The sequence below is a fragment of the Borostomias antarcticus genome (assembly GCF_949987555.1).
Source record: "Borostomias antarcticus genome assembly, chromosome: 30".
Taxonomy (NCBI): domain Eukaryota; kingdom Metazoa; phylum Chordata; class Actinopteri; order Stomiiformes; family Stomiidae; genus Borostomias; species Borostomias antarcticus.
Genome location: NC_140263.1, coordinates 5,294,495 through 5,311,440, shown reverse-complemented (window position 1 = coordinate 5,311,440; position 16,946 = coordinate 5,294,495). Strand labels below are relative to the sequence as shown.

General features: G+C 46.0%; 1 protein-coding gene across 1 annotated transcript; it reads left to right on the top strand.

Annotated features, from left to right (window-relative positions):
• Positions 1-2,278: 2,278 nt before the first annotated feature.
• LOC311327040 (vasculin-like) lies at positions 2,279-12,455 on the top strand. The gene is made up of 11 exons (XM_084460052.1): positions 2,279-2,464; positions 2,971-3,750; positions 5,596-5,716; positions 6,148-6,259; positions 6,781-6,965; positions 7,333-7,393; positions 7,786-7,970; positions 8,827-8,982; positions 9,211-9,413; positions 10,883-10,985; positions 11,875-12,455. The coding sequence occupies exons 3-11, from the start codon at positions 5,654-5,656 to the stop codon at positions 12,019-12,021; spliced, it is 1,215 nt and encodes a 404-aa protein (XP_084316178.1). The 5' UTR covers positions 2,279-2,464; positions 2,971-3,750; positions 5,596-5,653; the 3' UTR covers positions 12,022-12,455.
• The last annotated feature ends 4,491 nt before the right edge of the window (positions 12,456-16,946 follow it).

The following is a 16,946-nucleotide window of genomic DNA, read 5'->3' as shown; positions in this document are numbered from 1 at the left end:
ATCACCCAGTGACCTTTCATAGTTACAAACCGGTGTAGTTACATGGTAGGGAGGGAAAAAAAGTTATCTAGCTGCATAGTATCACTCATCTACAGCAGTTTTCAGTGTTGTGTCTCTGTACAAACTGCCTTTGGATTGCAAACCGATAGTATTGTGTAACTGAGACCGAATACGAAGCTAAAAAGCAAAATAAAACCTGGATGTTCCTGCAGATACACTGATTCCACCCATACGTTTACTAACAACATGAAACTGGGTGAATAATACAACCCCAACCATTGGTGACATGTCCCACTAAAGGTGTATGAATATATAATAATATATAATGATATATACATAGCAGTGGGTTTATGAAGGTTTATTAGTTTGTTGATGCGAGCCGGGGCCTAGAACCCGTAACCTGGGACACCGCTATTTTCAAACATTATTTTTAACGTCTAATTAGAATTTTTTAATAAACAAACGACCTGTAAATATACATTAAAGTCTTATAAACAAAATCGATATGGGTTTAGTTGAATAAACCAGTAGAAATCAGGAGAAATATGCGTTTATAATACGACGCTCAGACCCCGGTTTCCCCACTCACCTCCGCCATCTTGGTACCTTTAAGCTAACCGAGCAGACACGGTGGGATACCCGGATGAACGCCACAGCCAATCAGAGAGGCCTATTACTTTTCCTTGATTGCGATTGGCTACTTCACTTAAAACGGATCGCGGTAAGATAATTAGTTCGGACAACTTGTGATATTCCCACTATTTCTTTATTTATTATTATTATTATTAGGTGGGCTAGCTTGTAGAGGCTAGGCCAACGTGTGATATTCCCACTATTTCTTTATTTATTATTATTATTAGGTGGGCTAGCTTGTAGAGGCTAGCCCAACTTGTGACATTCCCACTATTTCTTTCTTTCTTTATTAGTGTGAATGCTTTAGAGCATTCACACTATTGTTATCCAGTTCCAGGTGAGACTCCGCCCCCTCGGGTCAGAGCAGGTCAGGGGCAGTGCAGTGACGTCCGGGCAATCTCCCTGCATGCACCAGTGAAGACTGTGTGTCTGTAGCTCACTCAGGGTCTTAGTTGTGGTGTCTGTGGCGTGTTGGCGAGACTCCGCCCCCTCAGGTCAGAGCCGGTCGGGGACATTGTAGCCCTCTCTGGGCCTCCCACCGGCACCCAGCAGTGAAGACCATGTGTCTCTAGCCCACTCAAGAGTTAAGTTGTTGTGTCTGTGGCATGCATAGTGGCGGGGTGGTGAGACTCCGCCCCCTCAGGTCAGAGGGGGCTGGGGGCAGTCCAGTGACCTCTGGGCAATCTCCATGCACCAACCGGTGAAGCCCGTGTGTCTCTAACCTACTCAGGCTGGGTTGTGGGGTCCATGGCGTGGATAGGGGCGTGGTGGCGAGACTCCGACCCTTGGGTCAGAGCAAGTCGGGGACCCACCTGCCCCCACCGATGAAGGTCGTGTGTCTCTTGCCCACTCAAGGGCTGAGTTGTGTGGTGTGTGACATTCATAGTGATGATACTCCACCGCCTTGGGTCAGGACTCAGTTGTAAACATGTACAGGTTTGCAAATCGTTTTTGCAACTTCAACTCTGAATATGCAAGTCTACAAATCGTTTTTTGCAACTTCAACTCTGAATATGCAAGTCTGCAAATCTGATTTGCAACTACAACTGTCAATATACAAGTCTACGTATTTAAAGGTACCCAATGTAGTTTTTGACCACTAGTATGCGCTCTAGAGCCAATTTGAGAAGGTGGTCCCCGAAAATCGCGTACTACGTCATTGCGTCAATACGCGGAGCACATAATAGTGACGTTTCACACATCTTTGTTGTTTTCAAAACATTAGCTCAATATCATTTTGCGAAGAAATTACAAGGTAGGAAAGACATTCAAGTGATTCAACTTGTTTATTAGACTACAAGGAACCATATCATCGAGGAATTTCGAAAATAAACAAAGAACGGATTGTTTTGATTCACGTTTCGTTGGGTACCTTTAAGAGGGGTTTGAGGATGAGTCTGTCAGTCAGTACTCACTGAGGGGTTTGCGGATGAGTGAGGGGTTTGAGGATGAGTCTGAGGGGTTTGAGGATGAGTCTGAGGGGTTTGAGGATGAGTCTGAGGGGTTTGAGGATGAGTCTTTAACTCCATACGAGGCTACCTGCGACCAGCCGCCAGGGGGCGCCCTCCCTGTCCTCCCCATTCTCCCTCTCGCGAGATCCTCCCTCTCGCGAAGCATTGCGGCTGCGCCATTTTGGGAAGGTAGTTTGTCTAAAAGCGGCAAAATATTGAAAGATAAAAGAGTAATTTAACACATTTGACTAACTTCAAGTCATTAAAACGCAAGAACAGATACTACAGCACACCTAACTACCTTATAGTCGTTTAAAGTCTCGCGAGAAAAACAAAATGAGCGAGTAAACAACTTTCAAATGGAGACTGAGCTGAGAAAGGTAACGTTAACGGAACGGCTTCCTTAGCTAGCTATGCTAAGCTATGCTAAGCTATGCTATGCTATGCTATGCTAAGCTATGCCATGCTATGCTAAGCTATGCTAAGCTATGCTATGCTAGCCTGTTTATCAACACGAAGCGTAGCTTAACGTTAGCCATGAGCTAGCTCTGTGTTAATTGCAACCTAATACAGGCAAGGCTATGCTAGCTAATGTTTTCTGTATGTCTTCCAAGCTAACTTACTAGCTAGGTTAGCTCTCCTTGTTGTGGGTTGTGGTTTTAGTTTGTGGTGGGATACAACTGGGTTGTGGTTTGCATGCTAGCTAAGGTTAGCCAGCTTAGCCAAGCCAACGTTATTAGCTGTCAAAGTGGTGGTTAGCATGGCTAGCTAATGCTAGCGTGTAAACAGGCCTCTGTGTTTACCTAGTTGATTGACTGTCTAGCTAAGTTTCTTTTAGATAGACATCATCATTGAGCTAATGTCTGTTTTGTCTTTGGGGGTCTAGGTTGGTGCTGTGGCTGCATGGACTATCTCAGGCTGCTGGATCATTGATTACCCAGAGTTATAACAGCTATGGACGAGCTGAGAGGCTGAACTCACTATGTGGACTGGATCCCTGGACTTTCACTAGATACTTCTTCCTCAATCTGCAGTTTAGTTTCAATGGGTGCCATGCATTGAGCCCCTGTCTCATCTTCCACTCCACAAAGTCTTCCTTTCACTCGAGAAAAGTGCATCTTACCATGGACTAGAGTGAACTGGCAACATGTGATTTATTTTTCTTGCAATAACATTTCTGTAGTTGTCTACGTGTTGGGGAAATATCAATTAATTGATGGTATCTACAGAATAAATTCACCTTTTAAATACTCACCCTCATTTCACTTTGGCTTTTTTTTTTTTTAAATGGACTACAAGAAAGAAGCACCCTGATGTAACATCTCAAGAAACAAAGCTAGTGGATCTTTCTCTCCCCGCCGTTCGAGGAATCATTATTACGAGGACTGGAATTATAGGACAAAAAAATGGAGAGTTGATCGTGAATATATCTCGGGAGCGTTTTTGCGACACATCCTATCCGCCAGACACATGTGGGAAGGAGACTAAACCCACAGTGAGAAGAAGACCAGCAGTGAGGTGGAGAGACCACCAGTGAGGTGGAGAGACCAGCAGTGAGGTGGAGAGACCAGCAGTGAGGTGGAGAGACCACCAGTGAGGTGGAGACACCGACCTCGGGAGGACAGCTCTGCTGCATCCGGCGCCTCGAATCGCTCCTCCGTAGCTGGTTTGTATGAGCTCTTATCACAGTCAACGGTTGTGCTAGCGGGGCATGTGTGTAACCCATCAGTTTTGGCGTGCCCAGGGCGGGATTCGAACCCTGGTCTCCCTAGTCTCTTATTGGCGCCACTCGATTCCAGCAGAGCCAATCATGTTAAATCCCCCCGACACTGCTTTGCAAGGACACCGCTGAACAAAACCCCAAACAAGCTTAGACGCTTGTGATTGGTTTAAAGAAATACAGCACCCCCCCGGCCCCCCCATCTCAGAATGATAATCGGGTGCAGCCAGCCAGACCTTAGCCATGCGTCTGGCTATGTGAAGCTACTTGTCCCGAAACTCTGATTGTCAGTGACCTCTCGGTACGTCACTAGACGGCCCCCGTGTTAAGAATAGGCTTAGTCTGGCTTCTAAAATGAACAACGACAAAAAACATTTTCAGCCAGTTTTCATCTTTGTCATCTGAAGGGAGTAAAAGCGTGTCACTATTTTTAGCAGCTGATGAATATTCATGAAGCTCAAACGCTGGGATCCCTGTTGTGGTCTCTGGACCCAAGGATAATCATGTCTTTGCATACTGGAAGATACTGGAAGGCTATTGTTTGAACAAAGCGTTTTCCTTATAGTCAAATCGGCAGTAGACGTGATACAGACTGACCCCTAATAAGAATAAGCCTTGGTTATTGTTAATCACCTTCGAGGCAGCTGTCATTTTGAACGCCTCTCGTTTCACTGTCTTACGTTCGCCCCCCCATGACTCAATACAAGGATCGCTAACCATAACAACACCTCCAGACAAGCCCCGTGCTAACCTTGAGTTGGCTGTAGTCATATCCCACTGTCCTGGTGTATTTCTCCACGTTGCATCAGCTCAACTTCCTCTGAACTCACCGTTCATCATACACCATGGATGCAGCCGTCTACGAGAATATGCGCTTGTCACTTTGGGCTACCCCTCATGAGAAAGTGGAGGGTCTACCGGTAGCACTCCTCACTCGCCAAGTCATCTCCAGTCAGAGAGCGCAGAAATGAGTCAAGTCATGGACTAAAACATTCATGATTCATAGAGAGAACTCAACTTCTATCATTATTACTCCCCCTTTTCCTGAAAAGCCGAGTGCTGTTTTTCTCATCCTCTCTCTCTGTCTGTCTCTCCTCCTCCTCTTTCTCCTTCCCTCTCCATTAGGTCTGGGTATCGAGTCGAATTTCAAGAATCGATTCGATTCCGATTCACAAGGTTCAGAATCGATTATCTCGATTCGATTCAATATCGATTCGGTTAGTGTTACTAAAACCTGTTGTTTTTTTTAGCTAAAACCTTAATTACATGACTGCCAAGTTATGCAACACATCAATACTAGGGCTGGGTATCAATACTTTTCCAAAAATGAATGAATGAATGAATCATTGAATGAATTAATGAACTATTCATACCTCCAGGTATTCATTCATTCATTAAATAAAAGGTCGATTTTGGGATTCATGAATCGATTCTGAATCATTTGATTCAGAATCGATTCAGAATCGATGAATCGATTTTTTAAAAACCCAGCCCTACTCTCCATGTCTTTCTCCTCTCTCTCCTCTGGTCTCTCTGGTCTCTCTCCTCTCTCTGGTCTCTCTCCTCTCTCTGGTCTCTCTCTCCTCTCTCTGGTCTCTCTCTCCTCTTTCTGGTCTCTCTCCTCTCTCTGGTCTCTCTCCTCTCTCTCCTCTCTCTCCTCTCTCTCCTCTCTCTGGTCTCTCTCCTCTCTCTCCTCTCTCTCCTCTCTCTGGTCTCTCTCCTCTCTCTGGTCTCTCTCCTCTCTCTGGTCTCTCTCTGGTCTCTCTCTGGTCTCTCTCCTCTGTCCTCCAGGGGCTGGAGAGAGGAGGTGTTGATGTCGCGCCTGGCCCACTGGAGACGCACACCCTAAATGGCGCAACATGACTTCAGTCCAGCCTGGCTTAACTTTCCCACAGCGCCCTCACCAGCCAAGGTATGGGGGACCGGGATGGCCTGAGGGGGAGGTCAGGTGTGTGTGAGTGTGTGAGTGAGTGAGTGAGTGAGTGAGTGAGTGAGTGAGTGAGTGAATGAATGAATGAATGAATGAATGAATGAATATTTATTTTCGTGTCATGTCCGAGGACCCATCCCTTACGGGATTATAAGACACCATAAACAGTAAACAATAATTAACTATATCACATACACTTCTCACGGTTTGTAAGCTATGCAATGTATACCAAACAATAATACAATGTGTATGTGGTCAGGTGTGTGCGTGAGTGTGGTCAGGTGTGTGTGAGTGTGTGTGAGTATGGTCAGGTGTGTGTGTCTGTCCTCTTCTCAAGACTAAACTCTTGCCGTGTGTGTCAATTCAAGCCTCAGTGTTTATGTGTTAAGTTTGTGCGTGCGTACGTGTGTTAGCCCCCTCACAGCTGCGAGTCTCCGGCCGAACACCTTGACCAGCAGGGTAATGTGAGTCGCAGGCGCCACAACTCCTCAGACGGCTCCGAGACGGGCAGCGGACGCCCCGGAGGTACGGACACGCCGCCGACCGCTCCGTCTGACCGACAGCTCTCTCTCTCTCTCTCTCTCTCTCTCTCTCTCTCTCACACTCACTCACTCACTCACTCACTCACTCACTCACTCACTCACTCACTCACTCACACACACACACACACACACACACACACACACACACAGTCTTTCTCCTTGGCTCCATGTTTTCTCTAGCCTGGCTTCGCGTGGTATTACAAGTATATCCATGTAATGGCGGCGGATGGGGCACCGAGAATGCAGCTTCTAAAAAATCAATTTTCTGCTGCGAAACGGTTGTTTTCATCAATCTATTGTTATGAATCGCTAGTTGTGCTTGCATAGAGCGAGGGCTTGTTGTGGTTTTCACATGCCTAGTAATAGGATCTTTAGAAATGAAATAAAGCTTCCCCACTTGCATCTATAGTCAACCTGAGTGTAACTGTACGCGTCTATAGTCAACCTGAGTAACTGTATGCGTCTATAGTCCACCTGAGTGTAACTGTACGCGTGTTTCCCCAGGAGGCTACCCCAGGAGCGAGAGGAATGGATGGAAGGTTCGCAACGGCGGCGAGCGGGCGGGCGCCCCCCAGCAGGGCGGCGAGGGCGTGGCAGGCCAGCCTCGCTCCTCCAAGACCAGAGGCCCACAGGAGCGCGGACATGGGGGGGACGCCGAGAGACGCAAGAAGTTTGAAGCTGAGGACTTTGTAAGTCTGTCTGTTCCTAGGGGCTCGTGGGATTGGCTGTTCCTAGGGGCTTGTGGGATTGGCTGTTCCTAGGGGCTCGTGGGATTGGCTGGTCTAAGAGTCTAACCTCAGTATTTCAAAGGCTCAGCTGTTACTTATATGTCCAAGATATGTTTCATCTCTATCATTTTATATTCTGTTTTATATTCAGACTAATTTATGGTCTCAAGTTGTCGTTGGCGTCATATATGTTAGTGACTATTAGTTAGTGGCAATTCCAGCGTTATGCAAAAGTGTTACTATTTTTTCACGGTGAGGTTGACATTTACATGTAATTGCCCTTTGTATCATTTGTGCTGTAACGCCGTGTCGTCATTGCCCTCTGCAGCCCTCGCTGAATCCCGACGCCGAGCGAGAAGTCAACCGAAGCAAAGCAGCTGGGGTGTGGGGTGAGTTCCTCTAGAGTTCACTTCTTCTGGACATGGCTGCCTTTCCGGTCCACTCGTTAACCCTTTTAACCCTGAAAGTACAGTGACAACATTTCGAATATTAATTGGATTTTCCCTATAATACTAGAAAGCGCAGTTTCTCAGCTTTCAGCAAGTGTTGGAGTGAGGAATTTTTTAGATTTGTTAGATATTTTTTTTAAATATTATTAAATATTTGTTAGATATTTTTAAAATGTTGCCGGTGACGTGGTCGTATCGAAAGGGTTAAGGAAAACATTTATTTTGCAACGTGTATCGTCTACTCTCCAATGAGATAGACAAGGCACCCTAGAAGCCCAGCTTCTGAAATCGAAAAAAGAACTGTCCCTCCATTTTGTTTGTGGTGGTTTCAGAGCACCCTCCCAACCCCCAGTCCCGGGGCTCCAAGATGATGGTGATCCGACGCATCTCGCGGGAAGAGTCGTCGTCAGCCCCGCCCCTCGCCGCCCCAGCCCAGCAGCAGGTCCCGTCCCGCAACGTCACAGGCCCCGCCCTCTTCAAGGGCCCCGTTGCCAAATCAGCCAGTCTTCCAGTCAAGGTGAGACGCGTCTTTGTCCTCCGGGGAGTTTGATCGATCCGGGTCTTTCCGTACGTCTGGAGTTTTGATGAAGAGGCTAGAGGTCCGAGAAGATGGCGAAGCGCGGACCAGATGAAGCTTTCCTAGAGAAGACATTGACATCGCTTGTGTTTTATTTTTATTTAATTTTTTTAAAGGTATTTTTTAGGGCTTTTCAGCTTTAATGTTATAGGACAGTGTGGAGAGACAGGGAATGTGGGAGAGAGAGAGGGGAGGACATGCGGCATTGGACCCGAGCCGGGAATCGAACCCTGGTCCGCCGCGCGAAGGACTAGCCTTCATATGGGGCGCGCCTTACCCAGTGAGCTACCGGGGCGCCCCAGACATCGCTTGTGTTTTGTTCCCTCCTCTTCCCTCAGCATCTCGGAGGGCGTCTACATCACCTCCAGTAACTGCCGGGTTATATCAGTGTCCATTAGTTGGTTCGGTTAAAGTGGTAATCTCAAGGATTTCCGTTTCATATATCTTCATCGTTCATTGGCCCCACCTTGCGGCAATAAATGTCAATTGCAGGAGCGGCGTGAGTTTTTTTCAGAGCTCATTTCGAAGCCACCAATCGCGTGAACCTGTGCGCTGCTAATGAATGTCGCCACAGAAACCCGTTTCACAAAACTAGGCCATGCTACAAACGGAAAGGCTTTCATGAACGGGAAATAGGCTGAATCAGTACTGTTTTACCTCAATCAGCGATAAGAAGGTGAAACGGACATTTATTAATATGAAAATCCTCGAGATTGCCACTTTAAGGAAGGGGATATTGCCTGATTGGCTGTCGGCCGCGTCTCCTGATTGGCTGATCGGCCGTGTCTCCCCCCAGGCGAGCCGCTCCAGTTCGTCGTCGCCGGTGGAGCAGGGTAGCCAGCCGCGGCTGATGATGCGTCTCACCCGCATGCGCGCTGATAAGAAGAGCCACTTCCTCCGAGCCCTCAGACAGGACATGGTCGGAGAGGAGGAGCTCCACCTCCACTGCAAGGTAGATAACTGATGAACGCCACACTTGCTGCCGCCATCTTAGCCACTTGTTTAAAAAGGAGATGCACTTGTGAGCTCTGGCAAGTACTAGTACAACGACTTCCTACGTTAACTCCAATTATTGTAAGTCGCTTTGGATAAAAGCGTCGGCTAAATGATTAGTGTAATGTAATGCATCTGCAATGACTTGTATGACCTTTGACCTCTACCCATCTCGACCCCCACTCAGGACGAGGATGGCTTCCATCTGCAGAACAACAACGTGGGCAGAGGCGACGACAACCGCAACGGCTACGAGCACAGCGGCGGCGGCAACGGGCGCCCTCAGGAGAACGGCAACGGCAAGCCGGCCGCCCTGAGCGTCGGCGTGCTGCGCTCCTCCACCTTCCCCCAGCAGGAGGCGCTGTCCAGCTCCCTGGAGGCCGAGCACAGGTACGCACCGCAGGGGGCACTTTGGACATGGAAAGGTGTTTGCACACGGCCCCAAACCAGCGCCTATCAACTCCCAACACCCAACATTCTAAAGTTGGCAGTTGGTGGAATGTTGGAAGTTTAAAATTCAACTGAAAATCCAGCCAACTGACGGCAACAGTCACCGACAAACTTGGCACACCGATCCAAACTTGGTGTTGGCTAGCGTAGGTTGGGACAGTGTGCAAGCACCTTAAAGGGAAAGCAGATGTGGTTTTCGTTGAAGTTAAAGTTGGGGTGGATGTGTGTCTGGTGTCTGAGGTTGTGTGGATGTGGGTCTGGTGTTAATGAGGTTGTGTGGATGTGTGTGTGGTGTAAATGAGGTTGTGTGGATGTGTGCGTGGTGTTAATGAGGTTGTGTGGATGTGTGTGTGGTGTTAATGAGGTTGTGTGGATGTGTGCGTGGTGTTAATGAGGTTGTGTGGATGTGTGTCTGGTGTTATTGAGGTTGTGTGGATGTGTGTCTGGTGTTAATGAGGTGTGGATGTGTGTCTGGTGTTAATGAGGTTGTGTGGATGTGTGTGTGGTGTTAACGAGGTTGTGTGGATGTGCGTGTGGTGTTAATGAGGTTGTGTGGATGTGTGTCTGGTGTTAACGAGGTTGTGTGGATGTGCGTGTGGTGTTAATGAGGTTGTGTGGATGTGTGTCTGGTGTTAATGAGGTTATGTGGATGTGTGCGTGGTGTTAATGAGGTTGTGGATGTGTGTGTGGTGTTAATGAGGTTCTGTGGATGTGTGTGTGGTGTTAATGAGGTTCTGTGGATGTGTGTGTGGTGTTAATGAGGTTGTGTGGATGTGTGTGTGGTGTTAATGAGGTTGTGTGGATGTGTGTGTGGTGTTAACGAGGTTGTGTGGATGTGTGTGTGGTGTTAATGAGGTTGTGTGGATGTGTGTGTGGTGTTAATGAGGTTGTGTGGTGTTAATGAGGTTATGTGGATGTGTGCGTGGTGTTAATGAGGTTGTGTGGATGTGTGTGTGGTGTTAATGAGGTTATGTGGATGTGTGTGGTGTTAATGGAGTTGTGTGTGTGGTGTTAATGAGGTTGTGTGGATGTGTGTGTGGTGTTAATGAGGTTGTGTGGTGTTAATGAGGTTATGTGGATGTGTGTGGTGTTAATGAGGTTGTGTGTGTGGTGTTAATGAGGTTGTGTGGGTGTGTGTGTGTGTGGTGTTAATGAGGTTCTGTGGATGTGTGTGTGGTGTTAATGAGGTTGTGTGGTGTTAATGAGGTTCTGTGGATGTGTGTGTGGTGTTAATGAGGTTCTGTGGATGTGTGTCGGGTGTTAATGAGGTTGTGTGGATGTGTGTGTGGTGTTAATGAGGTTATGTGGATGTGTGTCGGGTGTTAATGAGGTTGTGTGGATGTGTGTGTGGTGTTAATGAGGTTGTGTGGTGTTAATGAGGTTCTGTGGATGTGTGTGTGGTGTTTCAGGTTACTGAAGGAGATGGGCTGGCAGGAGGAGAGTGAGAACGATGAGACGTGTGCTCCTCTGACCGAAGACGAGATGAGGGAGTTCCAGGCCATCAGTGAACAGGTACTAACACCCTGACTCTGTCTTACCTTGGCCAGTTGGTGGTTACTGTCGGGAAACGCCCTACGGGGATGCAAAACTTGTTTTTTTTGCGAATTACGTTTTTTTCACAATTTCAATTCAATTTGAGTGACTTGTGTGAATCGTCAACGAAATAGCTTCCTCACTTGCTCCAGCACGCATGCGCACAGCGTGCTGGAGCAACTCTTGCGCGCTGTGCGCATGCGTGCTGGAGCAAGTGGGGAAGCTATTTCGTTTCTAAAGACGTTTCTAAAGATCATATTACAGAGGCATGTGAAAAACCACAACAGGCCTACGCTCTATGTAAACACAACTAGCGATTCATCAATCAATCAATCAATCAAAGCTTTATTTGTATAGCGCATTTCATACCCAGAGGCAACACAATGCGCTTTACAGAGAACAAGGGAGGTGGGCATACGACCCACTCTCTACATATTCCAGAGGGAAGCAAAAAAACAGTAATCACCCGGGGCCCAGATAAGTGAGCTGTAAAAAATTCTTCCCTGACCCCTCTCAACAAGGGGATCGAGCAAGCTCCAGGAGTATGTTTGTCTACCGATTCATAAAGACAGATTGATGAAAACAACCGTTTCGCGGCAGAAAATAGATTTTTTAGAAGCTGCGTTCTCAGTGCCCCGTCCGCCGCCATTACATGGATATACTTGGCTCGCGCTGGATTTTAAATTTCTTCTACAGGCCTCCGAATTACACCAAAGTGATCTCGGTGAGTGAAACGTCTTATAATATGCCGTAAATAAGGTCCAGGTTGTCAAAAACAAGCATTGTCTTTTAAGCCTGTCCGACAGCCACTATAACGTTACCGTGAATCCTTAATCGTGTAACCGTAGCGTCCCTCTGCCTTCCACAGCTGCAGAAGAACAGTCTGAGGAAGAACAGCCCCTCCCTCGACCCCGTGACGACCCCCTGGAGGACTCCCGGCCTCAAGATGGCCGCCGACGCCACCGAGGAAACGGAGACCAGCAGCAGCAGCGACACCTCGGACGACGAGGCCTAGAACCCCCAACCCTCATCCCAAACCTCATCCCCCTAGAACCAACCCTCTTCCAAAACCCTCATCCCCCTAGAACCAACCCTCATCCAAAACCTCAGCCCCCCTCCCCCACTGACACTACCATAAGCTCACCTGAGGATCAAACGACCACCCCCCCACCCCACCCCACCCAAAAGCAGCCAAATGGGCAATTACCAAATGCCGTCTCACCATTTCACAGATCCACCCCCCTCCCCTGCACCACACCCCAAGACAAGAACAATGTTCTGAATGGACTTGATGAAAGAACACTGTTCTATGGTTCTGTAACGAAACAACCCTTTTGTTAAAGGGCGAATTGATGGTGGGAGATTTCAATGTTGGACTCCCATGTTTGCTCCATCACTGAAAAACATTGATAATACGTACCGTATGACGAATGTGAAACAGAGGTCCGTTCTGGAGGCTATTGAATAAAAAGGATTGCAATTCAAAGCGGGTGGTTCTCTGGTGGATATCTTTCTGGCGGAGATGGCAGGAGCACTGATTATGAACGACAGGATACAGTGTCTGGTTGTAAACACGTTTATACAGTAGCATAAACGTGTATATAGTCTGCACACGTCTTCTCTCTTGCAGACTCGTGAGAGCTCACTACTGAATGCTAATCTTGAATGCAGCCAAGCGAAGACCCACAGGTATTCAATATTGTATGGGAATTCATTTTTCTAATGACTATTGTTGGTAAAGGCAATTAGAAAGTCCTTGAGAACCAGTGGTTCTCGCCCCTAGTGGCCCATAGGGCAGGAGCCTATGTCTTGATTCCTTAGCGTGAGGCAGCTTGATGTACAAGCAGGGCTGAAAATTAACACCTTGCCACCGGCCAAATGCAGGTAAAATTTCCAATTGGCGACTAGATTTCGGAAGGTTATCTGAAAAAAAAAAAATACTTGGCCGGTAGATTTTTTCATCTACAGTCCCCTTGGCAGGTGACTCACCGTGAGCCAAAAAGTTAATTTTCACCCCTGTGTACAAGTACACCTGGCAGGGACTACCCCCAATCCAACACTTGGTGATAAAGGCAAGAATGAACCCTGCGTATTTGTGCCATAAACATTTAACCTAAGATTCAGATGGCTAGTTTGAGAGGCTAGACGTCTGTCCTCACACCCGCAGATTGTCAACACTGTTGTTACACTGGCCCGGATATATTATCTAGATATAACTAAGGTCTACACAACGGTCAGGCTTTCACCAATGTATCTGCAGCTTTGCTCTTTATTCTCTTTGATTCATTTTAAGATGATTACGTTTAATAGAAGGATCTATTCATTGCAAAGTTTAATTTGTAGGCTGGTATTACCGAAGAGTGACGTTTGCTAGAGTAGTCTGTACTTTAAGTCTTCCTGGTCTAAGTTGTGTTATTTACTGTGCAGAATTCTAATAACGTCTTCACATACTAGCAGACGAGTCTCTAGAAGGTTCTACTAATTTAGACTCGTATCAGTCTGTCTCCAGCGGCTGTTATTGAGTCAGATCTTGTGGGAGAGTGATGATTCCCCACACACACATTATGTTGACTTTGCAAACTTTTGGGGACATTGCAATGACTTACATTCATCCCACAGCCTTACACCCTAACCCAACCCCAAAACCTAATTGGGGACACGAATTTCACATGCCGCCCCCAATCAACTGGTTTCATGTCCAGCATGTGTCCCCAAATGTGACCTAGGTCAGGAACACACACACACACACAGACTCACTCAGATACACACAGACACAATCCTCAGAGAGTGGCAAACAATGTTCCACTTCTCTGTGTTCAGTCATATGAGAGACCTTGGCACATGACTGCAGTAGAAATGTGCATGTTGCAGCCTCACTGGGTCACCAAAACAAACTGGCAAAGCCAGAGTTACTGGCCTGGCAGAGTGACATGGACATCCTGTAGCAGGAAATGCAGCACTTATTGGTCATTGACCTTAGCTTTTGTGTTGTGTATTATTTCTCTTCATATCGTACTGTATCAATTGACAGTTTTCTGTAAATCTCTCCCTAATTCGTGTATATAAACATTCCTCTCAAGACTGTTTACATAAGCGTTTTATTATCGGATCAACTCTCCCTTCAAATGAGACCATCCAAGGTTGACTGACTTTAATGAAGTCGCCCATCACCTCTAGGGGGCGATATAGATTCATCAGTCTCGCGAGGAAGCTGATCACCAATGAAGAGGAATTACAGTCCTGTCACTCACAGACAGAGAAAGACAACACAGCCAGGCTGTGAGCCATGTTGTTACAGACATAGAAACACCACACAATGCCAGTCTGTCAGCCATGTTGTGAAAAAGGATACTATTATACAATATACCAACATATTACAAAACTCTGATTAGCCTATAAGGTTCTGCTTGGACCCTGTAGTTGACATTTTATGTTCAAATAAACCTTACCTTACCTGTACCTTCTCAGGTACAGACCCATCCAAAGAGCACAAATCAGTTACCTTCAAAGAGCAGGTTGTAGAGAATTGCATAGTTCGTTTTTTATTTAAAACAAGTTTAAGCTCCAAGAGTGAGCGCTGGATCGAGTCAAAATCTGTCAACAGAATAGATAACGCTCCTCCAAAAGTAGGAACTGATGAATAAATTAGTGTGTCATCAGCATAATAGCGCATCTTACAGCTCTTAGAAGAGTCAATGTTATTAATATACAAAGTGAAAACAGCTGCATGTAGTGAAGCTTAAAAAGACTTGTCTCCATTGCTGAAATAGCTTCCAGCTCCCTGTCTTTAAGATAGATTGCTGTAATTAAGACATCAGGATCTCTGGCTGGCACTTCTTTGGGCTGTGCCACATGGGCAGCCAGAGGTCATGGGCGTTTGAAGCTGTCAGAAGCTCCGAGCTCCAGTTCTTGGCTGGAGCAGGAGGGGGAATCCAGCCGGCATCTTGGGCACAAGTGCATGACATAGCATTTAATGGATGATTGGATTAAATGGCCAATTACTAATTGCTCCAACGGGTATCAGAACTAATTGATGATGATTCATAAAGGGCTAGCAACAATTATAAATAAAAATAACATAACATAATTCAATTAACTAAAACCCAGTCAATAATTATTCTTATATCATCATATATATCCTATGATGTAGCTGTCCACCATCTCATTCCATCCAATAACCACCAACCAAACCGCAAAGAATCAGACTCGCCAGTTATGTAATGGTACTGATGTGTTTTTATGTTGGGTTTTTATTATTTTAAAGACACAATCAACAATATTTCTGGTGATCTCAAAGATTTCAAAGGCTATTTGCATAAGAACTTTGCAAATAAGACTTTTCCTTCATTTACCCTTTTGTTTCTGGCTCACACTTTAACAGTACCTGACTGGGGCTTTAAAGGATTAACCCCAATTATCTGCCTCTTGATTACCTAACGAGGCAGTGCTTTAACGATCACATCGCCACTGACTTGCTATTCCGCTTGGATAACCTTTCACCCACTTATAGATCTGGCATCACAAAGCTCAACTCTCTCCTCACTTCCTAGCTTCATCGATCCTGTCATGACTGGGCGCTAAATTAGTCGAGATGCATTGTTCAGAAACTAAACTAAGAACTAATTTGAAACGTAGCTGACTTCGCCCACGAGGGCTCAGAAACCTTTGTGATGGACGTCCTGATATATTGCAGAGGATTCATTTGATATGCACGGTAACTAGATATTACTTTTTTCTTCCCCCTTATTGTCAACCCTACTTCAGCCTAGATCATCAGTGCTATTTGTGGATGTGCCATTTTGAAAGCTACTGTATTGGAAACTACAGAAGGATTTTTTTTATTTGTTGTCTAAGATGTTGATGATGGCAGGTGCTTTAACTTTCTCTCTGTGGAGAATAATCTACCCACGAGAAAACAATTGATGATAGCAATTATATTGTGCTGAATTCTGGTATCCGACATCTTGAAATGTCATGGTTTGGAAACCTATCCTTAAAGAACAGAAATTCACTGAGTCAATTTGTTATGAACAGAAATTCACTGAGTCAAATTGTTAAAGGTACTCTGTTCGATTTACTGCGCTTTTAGTAAAAATAAAAAATAAAAATTCCAATATGTGCAATAAATAGGTCCAGGGGAGTCATAACTATCTGTACAGAAAATATAGCCAATGGTGTCATGATGGTGGTGATGATGATGATGATGATGATGGTGGTGATGATCACCATGACGACGTTGGGTATTCAGTTTATTTAAGCGATTTGATGTATATGTCTGAGTGATAAGATCCTCTAGATGATTTATAGTTTCATAAACAGTGAAAGGATCTTTAGAGGTTGCGCTCGTGCGCCCGAGCAGCGTCGAAATCGAGACATTACTATTCACAGCAACTTTAGACACTAGACAGGAGTTTCCCTCCGAAAAGCCCCCCCCCCCTCCGTGAAAAGCCCCCCCCCCCTCCATGTTTCTCTCATGTCGGATCACTCACATACAGAAATCAAGGAACAAAAGCCTTTTGATGTGCTTTGAGGTGGCGGCGGCATTGTTGTCTGAGAAGTACAGTATGCTACCTGATCCCCCCGACCTCACCTCCATCAAACCCTACCTAGCTAGCGCCGCGCATGGCAGCTGCCGCCACTGATGTGTGAATGAAAGGGTGAATGAGAGGCCATTGTAAAGTGCTTTGGATAAAAGCATTATACTGTATAAGTGCAGTCCATTTACCATTAACGCATGGTCCAGTCAGCTTACAGCATCAACAGGGAACAATACTCTTTGTCCAACGCTTTGTGAGCAAAACGATCGATCATCTCTTTCAGGAAAAGGTTGGCTTTGGGTCTATTCATATTCAATATATAATGGTTTTATACAAGACTTGAAGATATTTGAAGAGCTGTTCACACTGCTCACAGACATGGACTGACTATCTGACTGAAATC